The sequence below is a fragment of the Megachile rotundata genome, chromosome 2 (genome assembly GCF_050947335.1).
Source record: "Megachile rotundata isolate GNS110a chromosome 2, iyMegRotu1, whole genome shotgun sequence".
NCBI lineage: Eukaryota > Metazoa > Arthropoda > Insecta > Hymenoptera > Megachilidae > Megachile > Megachile rotundata.
The window spans coordinates 13,566,730-13,589,660 of record NC_134984.1 but is presented as its reverse complement, the minus strand read 5'-3'; the positions used below and the strand labels follow the sequence as shown (position 1 = coordinate 13,589,660).

At 36.2% G+C, this 22,931-nt stretch overlaps 2 protein-coding genes across 2 annotated transcripts in view; both read left to right on the top strand.

Annotated features, from left to right (window-relative positions):
• The window catches only part of 5-HT2B (5-hydroxytryptamine receptor 2B), a 100,166-nt gene that overhangs the window by 5,773 nt on the left and 71,462 nt on the right, over positions 1-22,931 (top strand). The window contains exon 2 of the mRNA XM_076528871.1: positions 2,086-2,956. Coding sequence (XP_076384986.1) covers positions 2,548-2,956 — 409 coding nt within the window. The 5' untranslated portion in view covers positions 2,086-2,547. The remainder of the gene's footprint in view (positions 1-2,085; positions 2,957-22,931) is intronic.
• LOC143266609 (uncharacterized) lies at positions 3,323-4,637 on the top strand. The gene is made up of 4 exons (XM_076542026.1): positions 3,323-3,379; positions 3,441-3,563; positions 3,607-3,727; positions 4,125-4,637. Exons 1-4 carry the CDS (start codon positions 3,323-3,325, stop codon positions 4,625-4,627), a joined length of 804 nt encoding a protein of 267 aa, XP_076398141.1. The 3' UTR covers positions 4,628-4,637.

The following is a 22,931-nucleotide window of genomic DNA, read 5'->3' as shown; positions in this document are numbered from 1 at the left end:
CATGCATTAGATTACTGTTCGTTAAAGTTCCATGAGTTGGATTGCCACGCATTGCACTTCCTCGCATTATATCGCCACGTGTTATATCGCCATGTGTTGAATTATTATGTATTAGATAGCCATGTTGTAAATTACTGTGCATTGTATTTCTCTGCGTTGTATTTCCACGCGTTACATTTTCTCGCGTTATATCGCCACGCGTTATATTACCACCTATTGTATCACCCTGCGTTAGATTGCCACGTGTTAAATTACTGTGCGTTGTATTTGCATGCGTCTTAATACCACATATTGCACTTCTTCATATTAAATCATCACGTGTTGTACTGCCTCTCGTTATATCGCCGCGTGTTGCATCACCACGCACTATACAACAATGCGTTGCATTTCTACACACTGAATTACCACGCTTTCTGTCATCATGCATTATAATGCATTATAATGCATTGACGTATGTCGAATTGTCACGCGTTGAATCGCCGCGTGACAGTGGCAATATAGCAAGAGTTTAATGTATACCTGGATAGAACTAATTGTATCTACCTTATTGTTCGTTACACAAAGAAAATTCTAACAGTAAATTTGCCATTCAATGTTAAATACTTTATTCTGAAAATATCTCAATATTTGACGTTAGAGCATAGATAATTTTGTCTGTTTACCAGGAAATCGTTTATGAAGATGTAAATACTGGTCATCAAGCACACGTGTTTTACTCTCGACAGAATATTTTCAAACATATGCACTAAAATAATACGGTCGACACGAGAAACATCCGGATAATAAATTTTACGAATTCAGCTAAAAGAAACAATGCCTGTATATTCTAAAAACGTTCGGTTTATAATCTTCTTCTGTTCTCTCCCATATTGTACTTCGTATCGAATGTATTTGTATAATTGTCGTTTCGCGTCGAACAAATTATTCTGGTAAACATTTCATCAAAAAACAAGAACGAAAGCAACCCGCAAACGTTATACAGTTCTCCGAATAACAAAAAGTCCTTTTCATTTAAATGTCACATTTTATCTGATATTATCGGCGGCCAGAAAGGAGCTTAAAAATATTTATAACAAAACTGCACTTCGGCCGACGTTGACTATCAACGATTCCATAAAATCCCTCGTCACTTTCCCATCACCCTGGCTGCCGTATTAAAAATCGAACGCCACATCGACGGATCATCGACGCGTAAATATTTCAACGAGTTTAAAAGTAAGTTCACTGCCAAACGTTCCCGGAATATTTGATAAAAAGAATCGATACGGGATGTCTGAAAACACGTACGGTAACGACACGTTCGATCATTTTGATTATTTTCTGCGCTGTATCGGATCGTAGCTGGAAATTCAGAGATGCAGTAATTTTGGTTCGCATATAGGGATTTTAAGATCAGTTTATTTATTTCTTGGAGATTTAGGGATATATGGAGGGATTTGGGAAGGTAGGAATTTTGAAGGGGAGCGATTTCAGAATCGAGGGATTTTTTGATCTAGGGTTTTTGAATTTTTGAATTTTTAGGACCTAGAAATTTTTAGGATTTAGAGATTTAGGGATTTTTGGGATCTAGGAATTTTTTAGATTTAGGGATTTTGTAATGTGGCAATTTTTGTGATCTAGGGATTTTTGAACTTTGGAGATTTTAGGATCTTGGGATCTAGGGATTTTGGGATTTAGGAATTTTGGGATCGAGGGATTTTGGGATTTGGAATTTTGGGATCTTGGGATTTCGGGATTTCGGGATTTAGGGATTTAGGGATTTCGGGATTTCGGGATTTAGGGATTTAGGGATTTAGGGATTTAGGGATTTAGGGATTTCGGGATCTAAGGATTTCGGGATCTAGGGATTTCGGGATTTGGGGATTTAGCGATTTGGGGATTTCGGAATTTAGGAATTTTTAGATCTAGGGATTTTTGGATTAAGAGATTTCGCAATCTAGGGATTTTGGGATCTTGTAATCTTGAAATTTCGGAATTTTTGAATTTTGGAATTTTGAAATTTTGGAATTTTGGGATTTCGAGATCTAAGAATTTTGGGATTTAAATATTCCAAGAAATATAGGTTCCAAAAAACACTGATTTTAGTACACAGTGATCTTGAAATCCAGAAACTTGAAGGTTGAAGAATTTAGGAACATAATCTATAAACATCTATTTAATAAAATAGAACTTCAGTACACAGTCCTGGAGATCTAATGTCACAACATCCAAATGATACGAAAATCTAGTAACCAGACACATAGACCTAGAAATTCAAGGACATATATCCCTACTGAACATCCACAATTTTCTCATGACCCAAGTTATTTAATCAAAGAAGTAAACCTAACAAAATATATAATATTATCGATAAATCTAAAAGTGATTGATCAGTGCGTGTAAGAAGCTAAAAAGTGTCTAAAACCCCTCTTAAAGTAACGAGCAAAAATTTGGTGGAAAATTGATGCATGTAAATAAGGAGAGTTAAGAAGATATATTTAGTGATCGCAGATGCCCGAGCATCTGCGGATAAGAAGGCATCGGTAGATCAGCGGTTTTTCTTGAGCGATGATCGGCTCGTCGACGCCGAGGATCGATCGCACGGATCCTTACGAGGCCGTCGTCGACACCTGTTACGAGGAGCTTTTGTTGTTCGCCGCTGTGAACGATACGAGTGCAGGCTGTGACAGGGTGCGCTTCACCCTGTCTGGAATATTAAACGACACCGACTACGAGGGCAAGGCGGTGAACGAGACTCGATTGGACATCGAGAACAACGGTTTAAACAACTGGTGGGCCATGTTGGCCCTTGTTCTGGTCGTGGGCACCGCGGCTGGGAACATTCTGGTGTGTCTCGCCATCGCCAGGGAGAGACGACTGCAAAATGTCACCAATTATTTTTTGATGAGCCTGGCGATCACCGATCTTATGGTTGCTGTTCTGGTCATGCCTCTTGGAATATTGACTCTTGTTAGAGGTGAGTTGTGGATTTTATAGAGAAATGCGGTTTCAAGATTTTAAGTATTTTTTTTGGGGTGATTTATGGCGATGAAAGTGGGACATTAGTTTTACTTTATAGTAGTTTTTTATGTGATCTCATGGTTGATGTTTTGGATATGTTTTTTGGAATGTTAACACTAGTCAAATGAGATCTTGCGATTTTAGTGATTTATGGGGACTAAATGCGATTTATGTATTGTTTATTTTCTAGTGGAAAGGGATATCAAGATTATAATATTCGAATAGTAATGCAAATACTAGTATCAGTCACTGGTACCATTATTGGTATTTGATTACTGGTATTAATACTGTATCAATGTGAATACTGCTGATAGAATCAATGATGCTACTAGAATCAATAAATACTGGTTGCGATAGCACCGAATGTAAGCCAATGCTAGTAGTTATATTGATATCAGTATTCACATGAGTACAACTTGTGGTATTAATACTAATATCAGAATCAGTACCACCACCATCCAGTACAAGTTAATACCAATACCAGTACCACTATAAAAACTGGAATCAATACTAATATCAGAATCAGTACCACCACCATCCAGTACCAGTTAATACCAATACCAGTACCACTATAAAAATTGGAATCAATACTAATATCAGAATCAGTACCACCACCATCCAGTACCAGTTAATACCAATACCAGTACCACTATAAAAACTAGAATCAATACTAATACCATCATCACTACCAGTACCAGCACTGGTACTAATAACAGTACCAATACCAGTACCAATACCAGTACCAATACCAGTACCAATACCAGTACCAATACCAGTACCAATACCAGTACCAATACCAGTACCAATACCAGTACCAATACCAGTACCAATACCAGTACCAATACCAGTACCAATACCAGTACCAATACCAGTACCAATACCAGTACCAATACCAGTACCAATACCAGTACCAATACCAGTACCAATACCAGTACCAATACCAGTACCAATACCAGTACCAATACCAGTACCAATACCAGTACCAATACCAGTACCAATACCAGTACCAATACCAGTACCAATACCAGTACCAATACCAGTACCAATACCAGTACCAATACCAGTACCAATACCAGTACCAATACCAGTACCAATACCAGTACCAATACCAGTACCAATACCAGTACCAATACCAGTACCAATACCAGTACCAATACCAGTACCAATACCAGTACCAATACCAGTACCAATACCAGTACCAATACCAGTACCAATACCAGTACCAATACCAGTACCAATACCAGTACCAATACCAGTACCAATACCAGTACCAATACCAGTACCAATACCAGTACCAATACCAGTACCAATACCAGTACCAATACCAGTACCAATACCAGTACAAATGCCAGTACAAATGCCAGTACCAATACCAGTATCAATTGAAATACCAATACCAGTATTAACACCAGTATCAGTACCAATACCAATACCAGTTCCACTCATATCAATATCTGTATTAATACCAGTAGCGATACTAATGAAACCTAGTAATATTAGTACCAATACACATACCAGTACCACTATTAATATTAGCAGTAGCACCACTACCAATACTACTATCAATACCACTATCAATCACTACCAATATCACCGTCAATATCACTATCACTTCCAACACCAATAATCACACTACTAACAGTACAACTACCAATTACCATCACCACCCTCCCACTACCAATACGAATACCAGTATCAAATATACTACCGCTACCAATATTGATACTAATACCAATACCGATTCTAGTACCTTTATTCCCACTAATCACTGCCAATAAAAAAAATTGTTAAAGTGCCCTGAACACTGAAACTAGAGTTCCTAATGCAGTTACCACATGTGCCATATGGATCACACGTGTCATTAACTTCTTCATCAATGACTCAATTAACGAATCAATTAATTCATATTTCATCTGTCCAAATTTAATTTCCCCAGTCGAAATTTCTGTACGTCCATATTTACGTACTAACACATTTCCTTTGTTACGTCTAACACATACCTTTATTGCCACATATTCTCCGCCCTAAAAGTAAGATATACTTCACAACGCAATTAGTATACCACAGATCCTTCGGAAACATTAACGTGTCCCCAGTTAATGTGCCTGTCCATAAATAATAGACATCCTTTACATCAGAACCAGTAGTTTAATTACGTATCGAATGTTCAGTTTGATTCGATGTCCAATAATCAATTAGAACGAACATATTCCAGCATGGTCAACTTCGTTTCCGAAGGGCATTTTCCCATTCTTCCAGTAATTACAATCGTTATTCGACAACCTGACATTTTTCAATTACCGTTTCTGCCATATTTCAATTTACCTAGAAAACAAACGATGCCGAATTCGTAATTTCGATTTCAATCCTTCATTCGCTTAATAAAATCCTACGAATTAGGTTGTTAATTTTCATCTTCATGACAAATTGTGGACTACGCAGAAAATGTTGTATGATTTATTTTTATAACAGTATTGAACTCCAAATCAATTTAACTGAAAATCGTATGTCACATGATTTATCATTTTTATCACATTTTGAGATGCAAATTTGATGTGTTATTTTATGGGAATGGTATTAGATTTTCCACGTAATATGTTGATATAAAATAAGCGAGATTTAATTATGTATCACAGCACGCCATTGGCAGCAACCCAAGAGTGTCTATTCTGAGATTAAATGCTCTCCAATTTAAATCACCTTCAACTTTTTCCTCGAATTTGGAAATTGGAAAATTTCCCAATTTGGAATTCGTGGAAATTTACGAACTTGGTATTTGAGCATGTAGAAATGTGCGATGTACTGTATAATAAAAATATCATGTCATATATGTTTTAAACTCAGTTTCCCTTGATTTCCTTTCTTAACGAGATTCGAGCCGAAGGAGTCGAGAATATTTGGTCTTGAGACGCAAACTCTAAGCATCAATTTCGAAACTATTTGCGGAGAATTTGATCGAGGAAGATAGTGTGAGTCGCGCAATTCGATCCAGCCATTTCTCGTAGGTGGTTTTCTTTCGCGATCCACGTTCAGCAAATTCTTTCGCACGTAAAGTGTCTCAGAAAAAAGATACACCCTGGAAATTACACATTCTTCAAGTTCTTCGTCATTTTAGAACGTGGAAGTTCTTCATGTAACGACTGAAAATTGAGCAAGGTGAATTTGATGCGATGGGTATTTGTAGGAATTATTGAAAATTTAGAGGATATCAAATTTTTCCTAAGTTTTTAAATTTCTGAATTTCTTAGTTTTAAAATTCTGAAATTTTAAATTTTTAGATTTCTGAATTTTCAAGTTCAAAAATTCCCAAATAATGAATTTTCAAATTTCTAAAGATCTTTGGAACGTCCCTTTCTGCATCCCTAAATTTTAATTTTTTTAATTTCTGTAATTGCAAATTCGGAAGATCCCAAATGTCTACACCCCCAAATTCTAAACTTTTAAAATTCTATAATACCGAATTCGGTTCGTCCTAAGTTTCTACACCCCCAAATTCCAAATTTCTAAAATTCTATAATACCGAATTCGGTTCGTCCCAAATTTCTACACCCCCAAATTCCAAATTTCTAAAATTCTATAATACCGAATTCGGTTCGTCCCAAATTTCTACACCCCCAAATTCCAAATTTCTAAAATTCTATAATACCGAATTCGGTTCGTCCCAAATTTCTACATCTTTGAATATCTAAAAACACTAATTTTCCTATTTCCCCAATTTCCAAATTTCCGAATACTAAAATTCCAAATTCGACACGTCCCAAATTCTTATAATTCCAAATTTGAAACGTCCCAAATTTCTACACCCCCAAATTCTGAACATCCCAAATTTCTAAAATTCCAAATTTGAAACGTCCCAAATTTCTACACCCCCAAATTCTGAACATCCCAAATTTCTAAAATTCCAAATTTGAAACGTCCCAAATTTCTACACCCTCAAATTCTGAACATCCCAAATTTCTAAAATTCCAAATTTGAAACGTCCCAAATTTCTAGAATTCTAAATATTAGAACCGTCGATCGTAATAAACAATAGAATTTTTGCCAAGTCAGATACGAGCGACATTTCATGTTTGTAGGTTAGGTCCCCTCCAATATCCTCCGATATCCGACATAATAATTAAGATTCCTCAATCACATTACAATTCCTCCCAGCATAAATACTCGAACCATTTTGCAGTAAAGTGAAATGAAATTATGAAGGAAAGTTTTACAAGCAATAAAAGTTACGAAGGAGATGTGTTACAGGATTGCCCAAGGATTTAGCTCAAGGTGACAGAAAATAGACTGCAGAGGGACAGTTCAATTAACTTTTTTCTGGTGAATTCTGCGTTTTTACGGATGGCTTGAAGTTCAGCTTTTTTTACCTCGAGTTACTTCTGATTGGTGACTCTACTTTTTCCCTCCTTGACTTTCGCTGGAACGTCTGCAAGAAGAGGCAATGAAGTGATAATCGATTAACACTCGAGCTCATCCATGATTGCCACCTTTATGAAACTTTAGACACCTTTTTTCGTCGGATTGTAATAACAAAAAATATAGCAACGAATCGATAAAATTCGTTCTGGAGAAATATAGGGATGAAGGATGGAGAGGTTTAAGGATTTAAAGATTTAGGGCGTTAAAAAACAGTTTTAAGTTTCAAGTTTTAAGTCTAAGGATTTGGAGTTTAGAAATCTTGGAGAAACTGCGATATGCAGAAATTTATTAAAATAATATAATAATTAATGTAGTACAGTATTATACAGTTATTAATATAATGTAAGATTGTAACATAACCTAAAACCTTAATATAAACCAACATAACCTAACACTCCCCAAAAAATCGAATGACAACTATTCTAAATAAATATGTATGCAATACGTAAATAAATGTGTATACAAATAAATATGTATATAAATATTTGATATCTGTTCCCAAATTTTTGGAAGAAAGTTTAATGGTACGAGTTCGAAACAGTTGCAATTACTCCCACGCAACTATTTCAATTACACCTAACCACTTGGACCAATTTCACCCCCGAGGTTGTTTCAATTTCGATGTTCCACCTCGACGCGATGGTAACGCGAAAAGAAAACATTAATTGTTGGCAAAGGGATCGATCCTCACGAAGAGGGGAGAAGCACTTTTGCCGCGAAGAAGGCGGAAACAGCAAGAAATCCGAGACGAATGGCACTTCCGTCGACTTCGCGGAAACTGACGAGATGCTCGTAGACACTCCGAAGAGTAATACCAGCGAAATTGTCGACGACTTAAGTGGCCAATTTGCAGCGTCCTCCATCTCATCCTCGACCACGATTTTTCACCCACTTGTTTCGAGTGAATGTTTTAAACCCTTCGGTACAAAAGCACAAATAAATCTAACGCGGGACAAATAGGGGAAGAGAAACGGTTATTGGACAGGATAAGAAATGGAGATATTATTGTTTTTGTTTGTGCATGTATTTAATAGTTATTGGAAGTAAAGTCGTATAATGTTTGAGAGAAAACCGCCATCTTGATTTGGAACATACAGGTGGCGGTAAAATTCAAATCTGTTATAGATGCACTTTTGATAGTTTTCTAGTTTTCTAATTCTTTAAAATCAGTATGTACCTATACAACAATTTTCCATCCACTTGTTTCGAGTGACTGTTTTAAACTCTTTCGTTACAAAAGCATAAATGAATCTAACATGGAACAAATATCGGAAGAGGAACAACTACGAGGCAGGATACAAAATGGAGATATTATTGTTTTCATTTGTACATGGTGTATTTAATTGTGATTAAAATTAAAGTTACAAAGTTAGATGTTTAAAAGAAATTTTCCGCCATATTGATTTGGGACATACATGCAGATGGCGGTAAAATTCAAATCTGTTACAAATGCATTTTTGATACTTTTATAATTTCCTAATTTTCAAAAATTGAAATCTGTTAATATTTCCAACAAAGTTGTTTTCAGTTAAAAGGCAGTTTCGGTACACAATAAATTCGATGCAATAAAGTAGCCAATAAAATAGTTGACTATTATATCAAGATGAAATTTTTACTTCAGATAATTCCCAAAAAATAAAAAACCAAAGCCAGCGTTAATGATTCGCGTCGCTGCATAAGTTCGATCGATCGCGAGCAGATAAATCCGATCAATTGCTAGGCAGCTTACAACTTTGATCCTAAGATAATCTAGAGGACAATACCGTGGATGAACTATGAATATTTAATACAGACAGACGTGTAAGAGCTGTTCGTCGCATCTTTCCGATCGATAATGCTACATTCATCGTGCTTCTACCAGAAGAGCATTGAAAATCCGAACTATCGAAGGTAGAACTACCGTTTCTATGCATAAGGCAGGTTCTTCATTAACGGAGCTAATTGGGAGGCAGGGGATAATTGAAAGTCGAGCAAAAATAATTAAAGTGAATACGTGCATTGGGTACTTCTGATTGGTTGATGGGAGACATTTTGGAAGTTGAATGTTTGATTGTAAGAGAGAAGTACAAGAACTTGTAAATTTAGAAATTTATGTATTGAAGAATTTAAGATTTGAAGAATTATAGAATTAAAGAATTGTAGAACTGAAAAATTAATTGATTGAAGAATGGTAGAATTGAAGAATGAAAGAACTGAAGAATTGAAGAATTGAAGAATTGAGAAATTGAAGAATTGAAGTATTGAAGAATTGAAGAATTGAAGAATTGAAGAATTGAAGAATTGATGAATTGATATATTGAAAAATGGAAAAATGGAAAAATAGAAAAATAGAAAAATAGAAAAATAGAAAAGAGAAAAAGTGAAAAGTTGAAAAGTTGATAAGTTGAAAAGTTGAAGAATTGAAAAATAGAAAAATTGAGGAATTGAAAAATTGAAGAATTGAAGAATTGATGAATTGACGTATTGAAAAATGGAAAAATAGAAAAATAGAAAAATAGAAAAATAGAAAATAGAAAAAGAGAAAAAGTGAAAAGTTGAAAAGTTGAAAAGTTGAAAAGTTGAAGAATTGAAAAATAGAAAAATTGAGGAATTGAAAAATTGAAGAATTGAAGACTTGAAGAATTGATGAATTGATGAATTGACGAATTGAAAAATGGAAAAATAGAAAAATAGAAAAATAGAAAATAGAAAAAGAGAAAAATAGAAAAATTGAAAAGTTGAAAAATTAAAGAATTGAAAAATAGAAAAATTGAAGAATTGAAAAATTGAAGTTTTGAAGAATCCACAAGTACAAGAATCCATAAATGTAGAGATTAAAAAATTAAAAAATTCAGATTGAACTTTTTGCCGGAAGAGCATCTCACTTCGCAATATCGGAAGGATTTACTTTATTAAATTGTGATGGTCACAAATAACATTTGCTTCTACGAACTCCGTGAAAGTCAACAGAGGTGTTCTGGTTCCCTTTGAAACATGTAACATTACATGGAATCGGTATCTGTTATCTAAATCGAGTCGAACACGAGTTTGTTCCAGTTCCAAGCATTTCCGCGAAACAAAAGGTAGCGCAACATGCGATTCTTTGTCAATGTTGTTTCGTTTATGATATTCTCATCTAAGATTGAATTATTATACATAACATTATGTTTAAATGTTTATCGAAATCGTAATATTTTATCCAATTTCAAGCATAGTCTCTGACATAAATTTTGTTACGGATTATTGTATTTTAATAATCCTTTTATTCGGATGATCTAATTATTGCCGCGATGGGTAATTAATACCAGCAGCAAGGCACCCTTAAGTGACGATAATCGCGCGTTAATTACTGGGCGGTTCTTGTGGACAATCTATTGGCTGCATACTGCATTCCAGATTGGCACATGTCTGTGTATCCACCATCTTGTGTATATAGGACAGGTTGACAGCAAACGTCTCATGAACGTTGATAATTACGGCCAATTTTGCGGTGACTGAATCTCGTGCAGGGATCAGATCAATAGTCACGTTTATCTTTGAAAAGACAGTAACTTCATTTTCACGCTGTTAGGTCTTAGAATATTACAGCGAGATACAAGTTTCTAGCGATACAATAGTTTAACGGTTTTCCCTTCACATTTGTAGCTTCAAATGAATGTACCCATGGCAGCAATAAGCAAGTCATTACATTCTAGCGAGTACTTTTTATTGTTAGTCACATCAGACTTAAACTCAGCAGTAGTCTCTTGTTTGCAGTTTTCTATTCGTGTCGAGGTGCGTTTTACTTGCTTAGGTTTGAGGAAAAGACTACATACTCGCATTTCCATCTTCAGCTGAGTTTTAGCTAAATAGAAAATCAGAAACTGTTTTCCCTCAATGTCACAAAATTGTACGTCGAGCTTTCGTAAAAATCGAAGAGACTCAGTCATTCTACATTGCAAAATAGACTGGAATGAAGTCAAGTTCATTTCTTAGAGTCCACTTATGTTCACTGGGGAACCCTAATGATTCTACGCGTCGTTTAATCACCACTGCTGACGCTGCGACGCATAACGCTTTCCGCCATACTTGCAACAATAGCTGCACCCGATTTGACCCTTTTAACGTCTGTACTCCTGAAAAGATGACAATTGTTTGATTACAAGTTTACTAATCGTATAAACAATTTGCTATTTGTTCACAGATTAAATTTTGTGAAAAACATTAAGGAACCTGTGAATAACAAAAATACAAATTTGAAGCACAAATTAAATTTTCAACTAGAAAAGTTTGTACTAGAAATTATCCAACATTGTCATAATTTAATCTGATGTATATCTTAATTCAATACATCAAATTTATATTAAAATTCTAATGTCTTAAAGTTTTAGTATCGTCATCGTTTAAAAGTCGAATCACGGTTAAATTACAGTTAAGTTAAATAACAGCAGCACATTAAAAATTGAAAAAAATTCCACAAAGATTTAACTTATAAGAAAAAAAGTTATCGATTATTTTATGAATATTGGATTCCAGCAAAAATTTCCATAATAGACCTAAACATAGCTTTCTCACCGTGCGTACATTAATTTTCCCCCGATGCAGAAATTTATGATGCTGTCACTCCGGTCGCAACCACACCTAACGCGTTATGCGAAAAAGAAAGGGGAGGAACACGAAAATTAATCGTAAGGACCCTTGACGTTAACAAACAATCCGTTGGTGGCGTGTTGCGGGAAAGAATTTTAGTTTCCATTTACATTTCAAAGTTGCAAGTAAATGACATCGCATAAATATGAATAAATCTGAAATCTTAAGCTTGCGGTGTGTAGAAGAGGCCAAAAGGAAAATTCTTAGTCTCACCCTTGTAAAAAAGCAACAGGTTGATACTAATTAATAAAGCAGAAATTAAAATCTGCGTGGGAGTACCTTTTTATTTGGTGCAAATGAAATTTTCTGAATTCGTTTTAATGGAGTTTTAATAGTTTGTTATGAGGAACTGAAATATTGGAATTGCAAAGTTATTTTTTAAGGGTTTCTTGTGGGGATTTTATGGAAGTATTTTGAATTATGTATTTTGGTTTGTATGTTATTTATTGTTTGAATATATTTGTTATTTATTTGAAATTTTTTAAATTCATAAAATTCTAAAAATTCCAAAAATGTCTAAATATCTAAAATTTCAAAAATTACGAAATTTCCAATATTACATTTTTTAAAAATTCTAAAATTCCAAAGTTGTAAAGTGTTTCATATTCCCAAAATTCCTAAAGTATCTAAAATTCCCAAGATTCTAAAAATTTCAAAAACTTCTAAGATTTCAAAAATTCCCAAAATTCTAAAAATTTCAAAAATTCCAAAACTCCAAGTATAGCAAAATTTCAGCTTAAAAAATTCCCAAATTCCAAGAGTGTCGCCCCCAAATTTTCAAAAGCCCAAAGCTAAAAATTCTCAAATTCTCCAAACTCCAAAATTCCCAAAATTCCACATCCCCAAATTCTTAAATTCCCAAATTCCCACGTCCCCAAATTCCCACATCCCCAAATTCCCACATCCCCAAATTTCCACATCCCCAAATTCCCACATCCCCAAATTCCCACATCCCCAAATTTCCACATCCCCAAATTCCCACATCCCCAAATTTCCACATCCCCAAATCCCAAAATCCCCAAATCCCAAAATCCCCAAATACTTAAATTCTCAAATTCCCACATCTCCAAATTCTTAAATTCCCAAATTCCCACATCCCCAAATTCAAAAATTCCCAAATTCCCACATCCCCCAGTTCCAAAATCCCCAAATTCCCAAATCCCCAAATTCCAAATTCTCCAAATTTCCACATTCCCAAATTCCCACAGCCCCAATTCCAAAATCCCCAAGTTTCAAAATTCCCAAATTTCTACATCTCCCAATTCCAAAATCCCCAAATTCTTAAATTCCCAAAATCCCCAAATTCCCAAACACCAAAAATTCGCAACCGCAGAGAAACGTAGTAACAATTCGGTGAAATTAATTTGAACGAATTCGAGGCCATCGAAGGAAATCAAATATTTATTCGGGGCTCCTCGAGAGAGTTCCTTTGAGACTCTTGTTCGTTCGCTATTTGAGACGGCGAAGGATCGTAGAGGGATCTAGGAAGAACGGTGAAAAATGATCGTTCGCGGCCGAATGTGAATCACGCTCGAGAGAGCAAGAAAAGAACGATGAAGAAAGCAAGGAAATTCGATCGTCTCAGAAAACTTTCGGTGCCAAAAGGATTACTGCGCTTGTGAATTCGGAAGTTTTTCTTTTAAAAAAAATTTCTCTTTGAAAATTTGCTGGAAATACTGATATACTGGCTGCAGACCTAATCAACAATTCTTTGCTCTTTTATTTTTACAGGCTTTGTTAGTTTAACAAATTGTTCTTTTACTGATTTTGTTGGTCTTTTAATGATTTATTTTATTATTTTTTTACTGATTTTTACAAGCTTTGTTAGTTTAACAAATTGCTCTTTTACTGATTTATTTGATCATTTTTAAATGTAATATTAAATGGAAAATGTTTAATATAACTTCATTAATTGTATATACAGATATACAAATTTAACTGATTGTGAACATAGTTATAATTATAATGTACCTCTTCAGGCGTTCAGCTAACTATTGTCTTATTTACATATCCAGTTATATACTTGATTAACTATTGAACTATTAAATTATTAAACAATTTAGTCAACAGCTAGTTGAATTTTATTTGACAAATATTATTTGACAACACATAATATGTTCATCTATTCAACTACTGTTTGAATATTTTTTTTTTCAAGTACAATTCAAGTGATCACTATCTATGGACAACGTATAATATGTTCATTTATTTAACTGCAGTTTGAATACTTTTTTCAAGTACAATTCAAGAGGGCACTATCTATGGACAACGTATAATATATTCATTTATTTAACTGCAGTTTGAATACTTTTTTCAAGTACAATTCAAGTGGTCACTATCTATGGACAACGTATAATATGTTCATTTATTTAACTGCAGTTTAAATATTTTTTTTTCAAGTACAATTCAAGTGGTCATCTAAGTGTACACACATTGAACCGCTACAAATTATTATTAATTAATAAACTAGTTTCCAATTAAACTTACCAGTTAACTACGTAGTTGAAACACTGTCTACCAGGTTTACACAATACACCTCATATATTTGAGCAGTTTAGCCATTTCGCTGTTAAAGGATGTTCACTATACCGATGTAACAAGATTAGTTTGATGTTAGCCCAGTATTACACGCGTTATGATCCTTCTACACACCCGTAGCAGGATTTATGCTTAGTTTTGAAGAAAATCTCGCGAACATCGTATTAGAGCTTGCAATGAGTAAAGCAGAATACCACGATACGATAAATCTTCCAAGAAATCCCTTAACAGATTTCGTGGTAAACCCTTTCGTAGCACAGCCCGTATAACGTCGCAACCTCGTGCTACATTGCATAATTAAACAATACCCGTCGAAATTTCCCATTAAACGTCGAACCGCAAACGTGTATTCAACGCTGTAACATTCTTCCTACATCCAAGATTATTCCTCGAAAAGACTCCGTTTTCTTTGAGAAACTCCAGCCGGAAGATTCTTTAATGTCAAAGCAGGGAACTTATGTCTTCCGTCTTCTACATAGCTCTCCTTCATATTCGAACTCGACCAACCGAAATAACACGCTTTCTCGCGGGTTTGTAATTTTTGCACGAATCTGGCTATCACATTATGGCAATAAAATTGCACTTAGGCTGCCGTGAAACCGTGCGTACGCCTTCTTTCGGAAGGAAGAAATTTTACGACGGAGGTGCTCTCTATGCTTTTCGCGTATTACGTTCTCTCACGAATTTTTTAATACGTCTATAACATCTTTGAAGACAATTTTCGTACTCAATTCTTAAAACGTACGTTTAGTGCCTTTTCCTTAGCATTATGTGGGTAACGTTATCACTGTGTTTATTTGCTGATTTATGAAGTTACTACGGACTGAGTACGTTGTTGTGAGGTGCAAAAAGAAAAGTCAGTGATACAGTGATTTATTAATAAAATCTTCAAATGTCATAATCTCGAAATGTTCAAATTCTAAAATCTCAAAATCCTCAAATTTTCAAATCTCATAATCTGAAGATTTCCGTATTTTCTGATCTTCAAATTCCAAAATACTTAAGCAATTTAATGTGTGGTGATATGATGAGTGGTGATTCCACGCGTGGCAATTCTACGCGTGACGGTGTAACGCGTGGTAATACGGCGCGTGGCTATATAACGCGTGGCAAAATAACGCATGACGATGCTATGCTTGGCGATATAATCAGTGGAGATTCCACGCGTGGCGATTTTAACGCGTGGTAACACGGCGCGTGGCGATATAACGCGCGGTTATATAACGCGTGCTAATATAACGCATGGCAATGCTATGCATGGCGATATATTGAGTGGAGATTCCACGCGTGGCAATTCTGACGCGTGGTAATACGGCGCGTGGCGATATAACGCGCGGTAATATAACGCGTGGCAACATAACGCATGACAAAGCTATGCATGGCGAAATAATGAGTGAAGATTCCACGCGTGGCGATTCTAACGCGTGGTAAGACGGTGCGTGGCGATATAACGCGCGGTAATATAACGCGTGGCAATACAATGCATGACAATGCTATACATGGCGATATAATGAGTGGAGATTCCACGCGTAGCGATTCTAACGCGTCGTAATACCGCGCGTGGCGATATAACGCGTGGTAATACGGCGCGTGGCGATATAACGCGCGGTAATGTAACGCGTGGCAATATAACGCATGACGATGCTATGCGTGGCGATATAACGAGTGGAGATTCTACGCGTGATAGTATAACGCGTGGTAATACGACGCGTGGCGACATAACGCGCGGTAATATAACGCGTGGCAATATAACGCATGACAATGCTATGCGTGGCGATATAATGAGTGGTGATTCCACTCGTGGAGATTCCATGCGTAGCGATTCTAACACGTGGTAATTCGGCGCGTGGCGATATAACGCGCGGTAATATAACGCGTGGCAATAGAACGCATGACGATGCTATGCGTGGCGATATAATGAGTGAAGATTCTACGCGCGAGGATGTAACGCGTAGTAATACGGCGCGTGGTGATATAAGAAATGGCAATACTGTAAGTGGCAATATAACGCGAGACGGTACTATACGTCGCGCTGTTAAGTATTGCAATTATAATACATGGTAAAATAACATACTGTAACGTGGCAATACAACATACTGCAATATAACTTTCAAATCTCATAATCTGAAGATTTCCGAATTTCCTGATCTTCAAATCCTAAAATACTTAAGTCTCCAAATCTGCAAATCTCCAAATCTCTAAAGTTCCAAATCCTAAAATCCCCAAATCTCCAAAATATCAACTTCCCAATATTCTCAGTACAAAAAACATACAAAATCGAGTGCCACACGTGGCACGACAAATAAAAACGATGATGAAGCTCATCTAATCGCGACCAAAGGTGGCTGATGCTCGGGAGCGTTGGCGAATTTCAATTTCACAGAAAATTACACACCGTTGACGGGACAATGTGAGCCAGGTGCGAAACGTTGGTGGAAAGGTCATGAGCAAAGTGCACGATGAAACATCCGGAACTCACGAGCATCGAACAATACCGGAACGTGATGCAACGAACGCGAACGTTTCGTCCCACAACGTCAAGACTAACGAAGCGTGTTACGGGACAACGGCAAACTGGCAAGCTTTTTCGATCCCGATACACGGACAATCGCCGCATGGACATGATGCCTTACACCCTCGATTTTCATCGAATCATTGATCGATCCTGTTACCTCGCGATACGTGTTGACCCATCTCGAAAATACGATTTACACGGTTCTAGCTTTATGGACATTTAGATTTACTATTTTATGAATTTCTTTATTTTATGTCAGAATTTAGAAATTCTTAAATTTACTGATTTTCTGATCTTTCGATTTATCGATTTCTAAGTTCGCAAAATTCTAAATTTCGTTTTACTACGTTTGTAGATTGGAAAATGTGGACATTTAACCCTTTGCGCTCGAGGGGTGACTCTCAGTCACCATTTTACTTAATGCAATAATTTGAAATAAGCATTTTTTAATTGATTCTATAATATGACACGTGTGATGTATAAACATAGAGAAACAAACAATAGTGGAAATTATTAGTAAAGACATAATAACCTCAAGAGAATTCATTTAATTTTTTAATTAAATTTTAAAGTTGCTGTTTGCAAACAGTCACATTACGTTCAAGCGCCAAGGGTTAAAATTTCCATATTTTTATTTTTTAAAATTTTCTAAATTTCCTCCAATCTGTACATGAATTTGAAAATTTCAAAGCTTGAAATTTATATATATATTTACACATTTCTAAATTTCTAAATTTCTGAACTCGCAAATTTGTAACTTTATAAATAAATATTTATACTCAGCTCAGAAATTCAATCACATATGAAGAGTCGATACGTGTTTAGTATTCGATACACGATATAAAGTGTCGAATATTATTCAGAATCGGTATACATATACAAGATTGATAGTATTGGGTAAACGAACGAGTAACCATTAGGTGGACGATGGAATTCGCTGCTTTGAAAACGTTGCGTTTCGACGTTCTTGAATCCAGTGGAACTCGATTTGAATCGATTACACAGCAATCTGACCGAACGGCCAGCGATCCTCTTAAATTACATTTAATCCTCTCTGATTCGATTCGATCCGTTTCAGGATTCCTGGATTCGCAACAACCCTTCTCGAATTTATCTTGACTCACGCCTCAATCGGATAACTCTATCTTGGACATGTTTCAAACGCTTCCAAAACTCTTGCAATTTGTATCCAATCTCTTCTGATTTATTTATACTTGTTTGCAACTTTTCTTTTACCTTGAATATTCTATCGTTCGATCGTAATTATTCAACAGGTACGATCCGTTTTAATTAAACGATGGAACATTATATGTTCTATATAATGTATACACTATTTTGTTATATAATGTGTTTAATTATTTACTTATAATTAAATATGTACTTTATTGAGGCTCATGTATCAATAATCCACTGCAATCATTTTGGACTTTAACAGAAAAATTGTAACTTTGCAATCAAGATTTTTGAAGGACTTTTAACTTTATTGAAGCTCATGTATCAATAATCCACTGCAATCATTTTGGACTTCAATTAAAAAATTATAACTTTGCAATCAAGATTTTTGAGGGACTTTTAACTTTATTGAGGCTCATGTATCAATAATCCACTGCAATCATTTTGAACTTCAACAGAAAAATTGTAACTTTGCAATCAAGATTTTTGAGAGACTTTTAACTTGTCAATCATGTAAAGACTTTTTTTTTAAATAAAAGAACTTTGCAGGAAGATATACAGTGATTCAAGCAGAGTAAAAAAATTTGTCAAATCAGATTCAGAGATATTTTAATGTGGAAGTTTGAGGTATTACAATGTGATATCCGGTTCATTGCACTGGATGAGTAAAAAACGAATTCCCACGAGCGAATCGAACGTTCTCCCAAGAGCCACGGAGTTCCGTTCGAAAAGAAACGATTATTAATGATCCATTCGCGACAATAACGCGTCACCGACCACTCGAGCTGACACTTTCCCCGATAATAATGATTAATCTCGTGAAGTGACTCGGAACTTCTTCGAGACGCTTAACCTTTTCACCTCGGTCAACCTCCTTCGATAATGGCCGATTTTTATTGACTTTGTCAAGGCTCTAAATTATCTTCACACTGCTACTGTATGTTCGCAACAATAATTTTAACACTCTCGCATTCTGAAATTCCATTTTGAAATTTTGGTATCTTTTAATTGTTAAATTTCTGTATTTGAAAATTTACAATCCTTTAATTCTTGTAGTTGAAAATTTCTAAATTTCAAAATTTGCTAGATTCCAAAATCCCACAAATTGTATCCCAAAAAATCTCCCACTCTCAAAATATTTAAACTCTCAAATTTTCAACTCCTCCAAAGTCTCAAATGCTCAGCCCCCAAGTTTGCGTGTCTACAAATCCCTAAATATGCTATCTTTACATAAACTTTGCCTTACATAAAACCTTGTCACATCGCCAACAAGATAAAACAGCTATCAATGAAACTTTATCGCCTGCCGAATAAGTACTGCTTGCGTGTATCTATGTATAAAGAACTCCATGCATGTTATAAGGTTAATACGCGGCGGTAAGTCGGATAACATTTATGTCAGACAGTAGTAAGAGGCGCATTAGTCAGACGCAAACAGCGCGGTTGAATGGCTCCGCAGTGATAACTGTCGCATTAGTCAGACACGGTACAAGTGATAGTACAGCTAGCGTTCCCTCCGTTAGCAATGCGCATTACTCTCCGGGGGAATGTTATCGCGACGTGAGCCGCGTGAACCGTTTTGGACACCTCTAATCTACCATTTCTACTGCGTATCGTTTGTTTTCGAATGTGCGAAAGAAATTTATGACAGGCCGCACCTTTTTTTTTTATACGAAATTCTTCCACGCGAAATGGACTCGTCTGACCATTTTGTATTTCGAGATACGGGATAAATAATGCAAACCGGTGATATGCTAATGTTGCCTTTGTTTCTCGACGGAAATGCGCTCGCTGGTTTGTTTAAAAACCGTTCGAAATTTCTACTGGTAACAGTAACGATTTATTTGTGAGGTCGCGTGGCAATATAATGCGAGTCGGGTAGAATGCGTCGTTGTACAGGCGGTGATATAATGTGTGGGTACATGTAGCGATATGATGCAGAGTTATGCATTGAAGGGATTCTATACGAGACGATATTATGTATGGCGGTATAATCCGTGGAGATATACATAGAGCGCGACGATATAATGCGAGACAATATAACGCGAGATGAACCATGCGTGGAAATTCTATGAGTGGCGATTCTACGCGTAAAAATACAACGCGTGGTGGTACAACGCACTGCAATATAACGCGTGGCAATATAACGCGAAGGTATATCACGTGATGCAATGTAACGCGAGACGATACCATGCGTGGAAATTCTACGAGTGGCGATTCTACACGTAAAAATACAACGCGTGGTAGTACAACGCATTGCAATATAATGCGTGGCAATATAACGCGAGGGAATATAACGCGTGACAATATAACGCGAGACGAAATCATGCGTGAAAATTCTACGAGTGGCGATTCTACACGTAAAAATACAACGCGTGGTAATACATTGCGCTGCAATACAACGTGTGGCAATATAACGCGAGGGAATATAACACGTGGCAATATAACGCGAGACGAAACCATGCGAGGAAATTCTACGAGTGGCGATTCTACGCGTGAAAATACACCGCGTAGTAGTAAAACGCACTGCAATATAACGCGTGGCAATATAACGCGTGGCAATATAACGCATGGCGATGCTATGCGTGGCGATATAATAAGTGGAGATTCCGCGTGTGGCGATTCTACGCGTGACGATATAACGCGTAGTAATACGGCGCGTGGCGATATAACGCGCGGCAATATAACGCATGGCAATGCTATGCGTGGCGATATAATAAGTGGAGATTCCTCGCGTGGCGATTCTACGCGTGACGATATAACGCGTAGTAATACGACGCGTGGCGATATAACGCGCGGCAATATAACGCGTGGAAATTCTACGCGTGGTGATATAACGCGGACTGATTTTGCGCATAGCGATTCTGTAAATAGCTATACAACGCGTGACGATATAACGCGTGGTAATACGACGCGTGGCGATATAACGCGCGGCAATATAACGCGTGGAAATTCTACGCATGGTGATATAACGCGGACTGATTTTGCGCATAGCGATTCTGTAAATAGCTATACAGCGCGTGGTGATATAACGCGTGGCAATTTAGCGCGGCGACATAACGCGTTGCAATACTGTAAGTGGCGATATAACGCGAGACGTTACTATGCGTCGCGCTACCAAGTATAACAGTTATAACACGTGGCAAAATAACATACTCTAACGTGACAATACAACGTGTTGCATATAACAGCCACACAACATGCAATATAACACATACTTATACAGTTAAACATTAAATTATACGTGTGGCAATTGAACGCACGGTAATATAACAAGTATTTATACAGTGCGTGATAACTTGTAAATGACTTCTCCGATTACCATCGTAAAAATAAATAGAGATACAGAACACTTTTGCGAATGATATATCTCCTATCCGTTATATTATCTTTCACGAAAAACGGTACAACATGTATCTGAAGGTAAGAGAAAAGGAAGGAAGCATCCCGAAACGAAAGGGAATAATGATAATGATAAAATCAGTCACGCAACGTACTAATCAAATAATGGCGAGCGTTTTCTGACGATATTAACGATCCATGATATACAGCAAGTAGTTCGAGTGGTACTAGTCAGACAGTGGTAAGCAGAACACAATGTTGGTCGATCAGTGGTAGAACAATACATTAATCGCCCGATTGCCAGACGACCGCATTGGTCAGCAAAGCTATCTGGCCGCATTTCTATGGAGATACGCTGATCGATTCGCTGCTTCGTGGTCGTTTTTAACCTGCTGCATTAATATTTATTAATCTACAGAAATTGTGGGATGGGCCGTCTAAATCAGATAATGTATCGCTGTGATGAAAGATTAGTGAAGAAGTATTTCTCGTATTTGGTCTGTTACGATCGCTATGATAAAGTTCGTTTTACGTGATTGTATGGTTTGTAGATTGTAGATTAGAAAACGAAATTTTATATTTTCAAGTTTAGAAATTTTACAAATTATAATTTTGAATTCGGTAGCTTTCAAACTTGTAAATTTTCGGATCTTTATTTCCAATTCTAAATACGTCAATGACGTATTAATTAAAATACACACCGCAGAATAATTATAAAACTTTGAAAAATTGTTTCAATTAAATACTTCAACATACCATCTCAAAATACGTGCAACTATAATTTCACCACTGCATCAAACTTAATTAAACTTCCATCAAAAAAATCCACAACATTTCCCCACTAATTAATTTCTATTTAAACGAATTCAATCATTTAACTACACATTTCTAATTAAACCCAGTTATTAAAATATTAACAAACGATTAATCATGCTTCAATAAACTTCCCCAGAGTAGGTAAGTTCTGAAACTTTGAAACAACCGAGGCAAGTTTTCAATATCGAAACGCAAGTATGGTATTAAAAATACAGACGTTGAAATTTGTAAATGAACTTCCGGTACTGAAAGTATAATTCAATTTCGTGGTACGTGTCCACGGTTATTTCCCTCGACGGGATGTGACATTTTGAATGTTTAAACTGAAAAATTCCCATTGCGGTTTTTCATCATTGCGGTTACCTGCTGTTCCGGATACGTTGCGTATCAGATATTCACTGCCTCTTATATCCCGTCACGATTCTGTTGGTTATTTCACTTTGTATACACGTTAGAGAACAGAAGAAGAATACTGACGGCTTCCCTGTGCGATTCACAACATCGAACAGTACTTTAGGAACGT

What these genes read in the sequence shown, in the direction of transcription:
- LOC143266609 (XM_076542026.1), top strand. Translation starts at nt 3,323, where the DNA reads ATGCTACTAGAATCAATAAATACTGGTTGCGATAGCACCGAATGTAAG. An exon ending in ACCAGTTAATACCAATACCA is followed by an intron (nt 3,564 to 3,606) that starts GTACCACTATAA and finishes TATCAGAATCAG; the next exon opens with TACCACCACCATCCAGTACC. An exon ending in TAATAACAGTACCAATACCA is followed by an intron (nt 3,728 to 4,124) that starts GTACCAATACCA and finishes TACCAATACCAG; the next exon opens with TACCAATACCAGTACCAATA.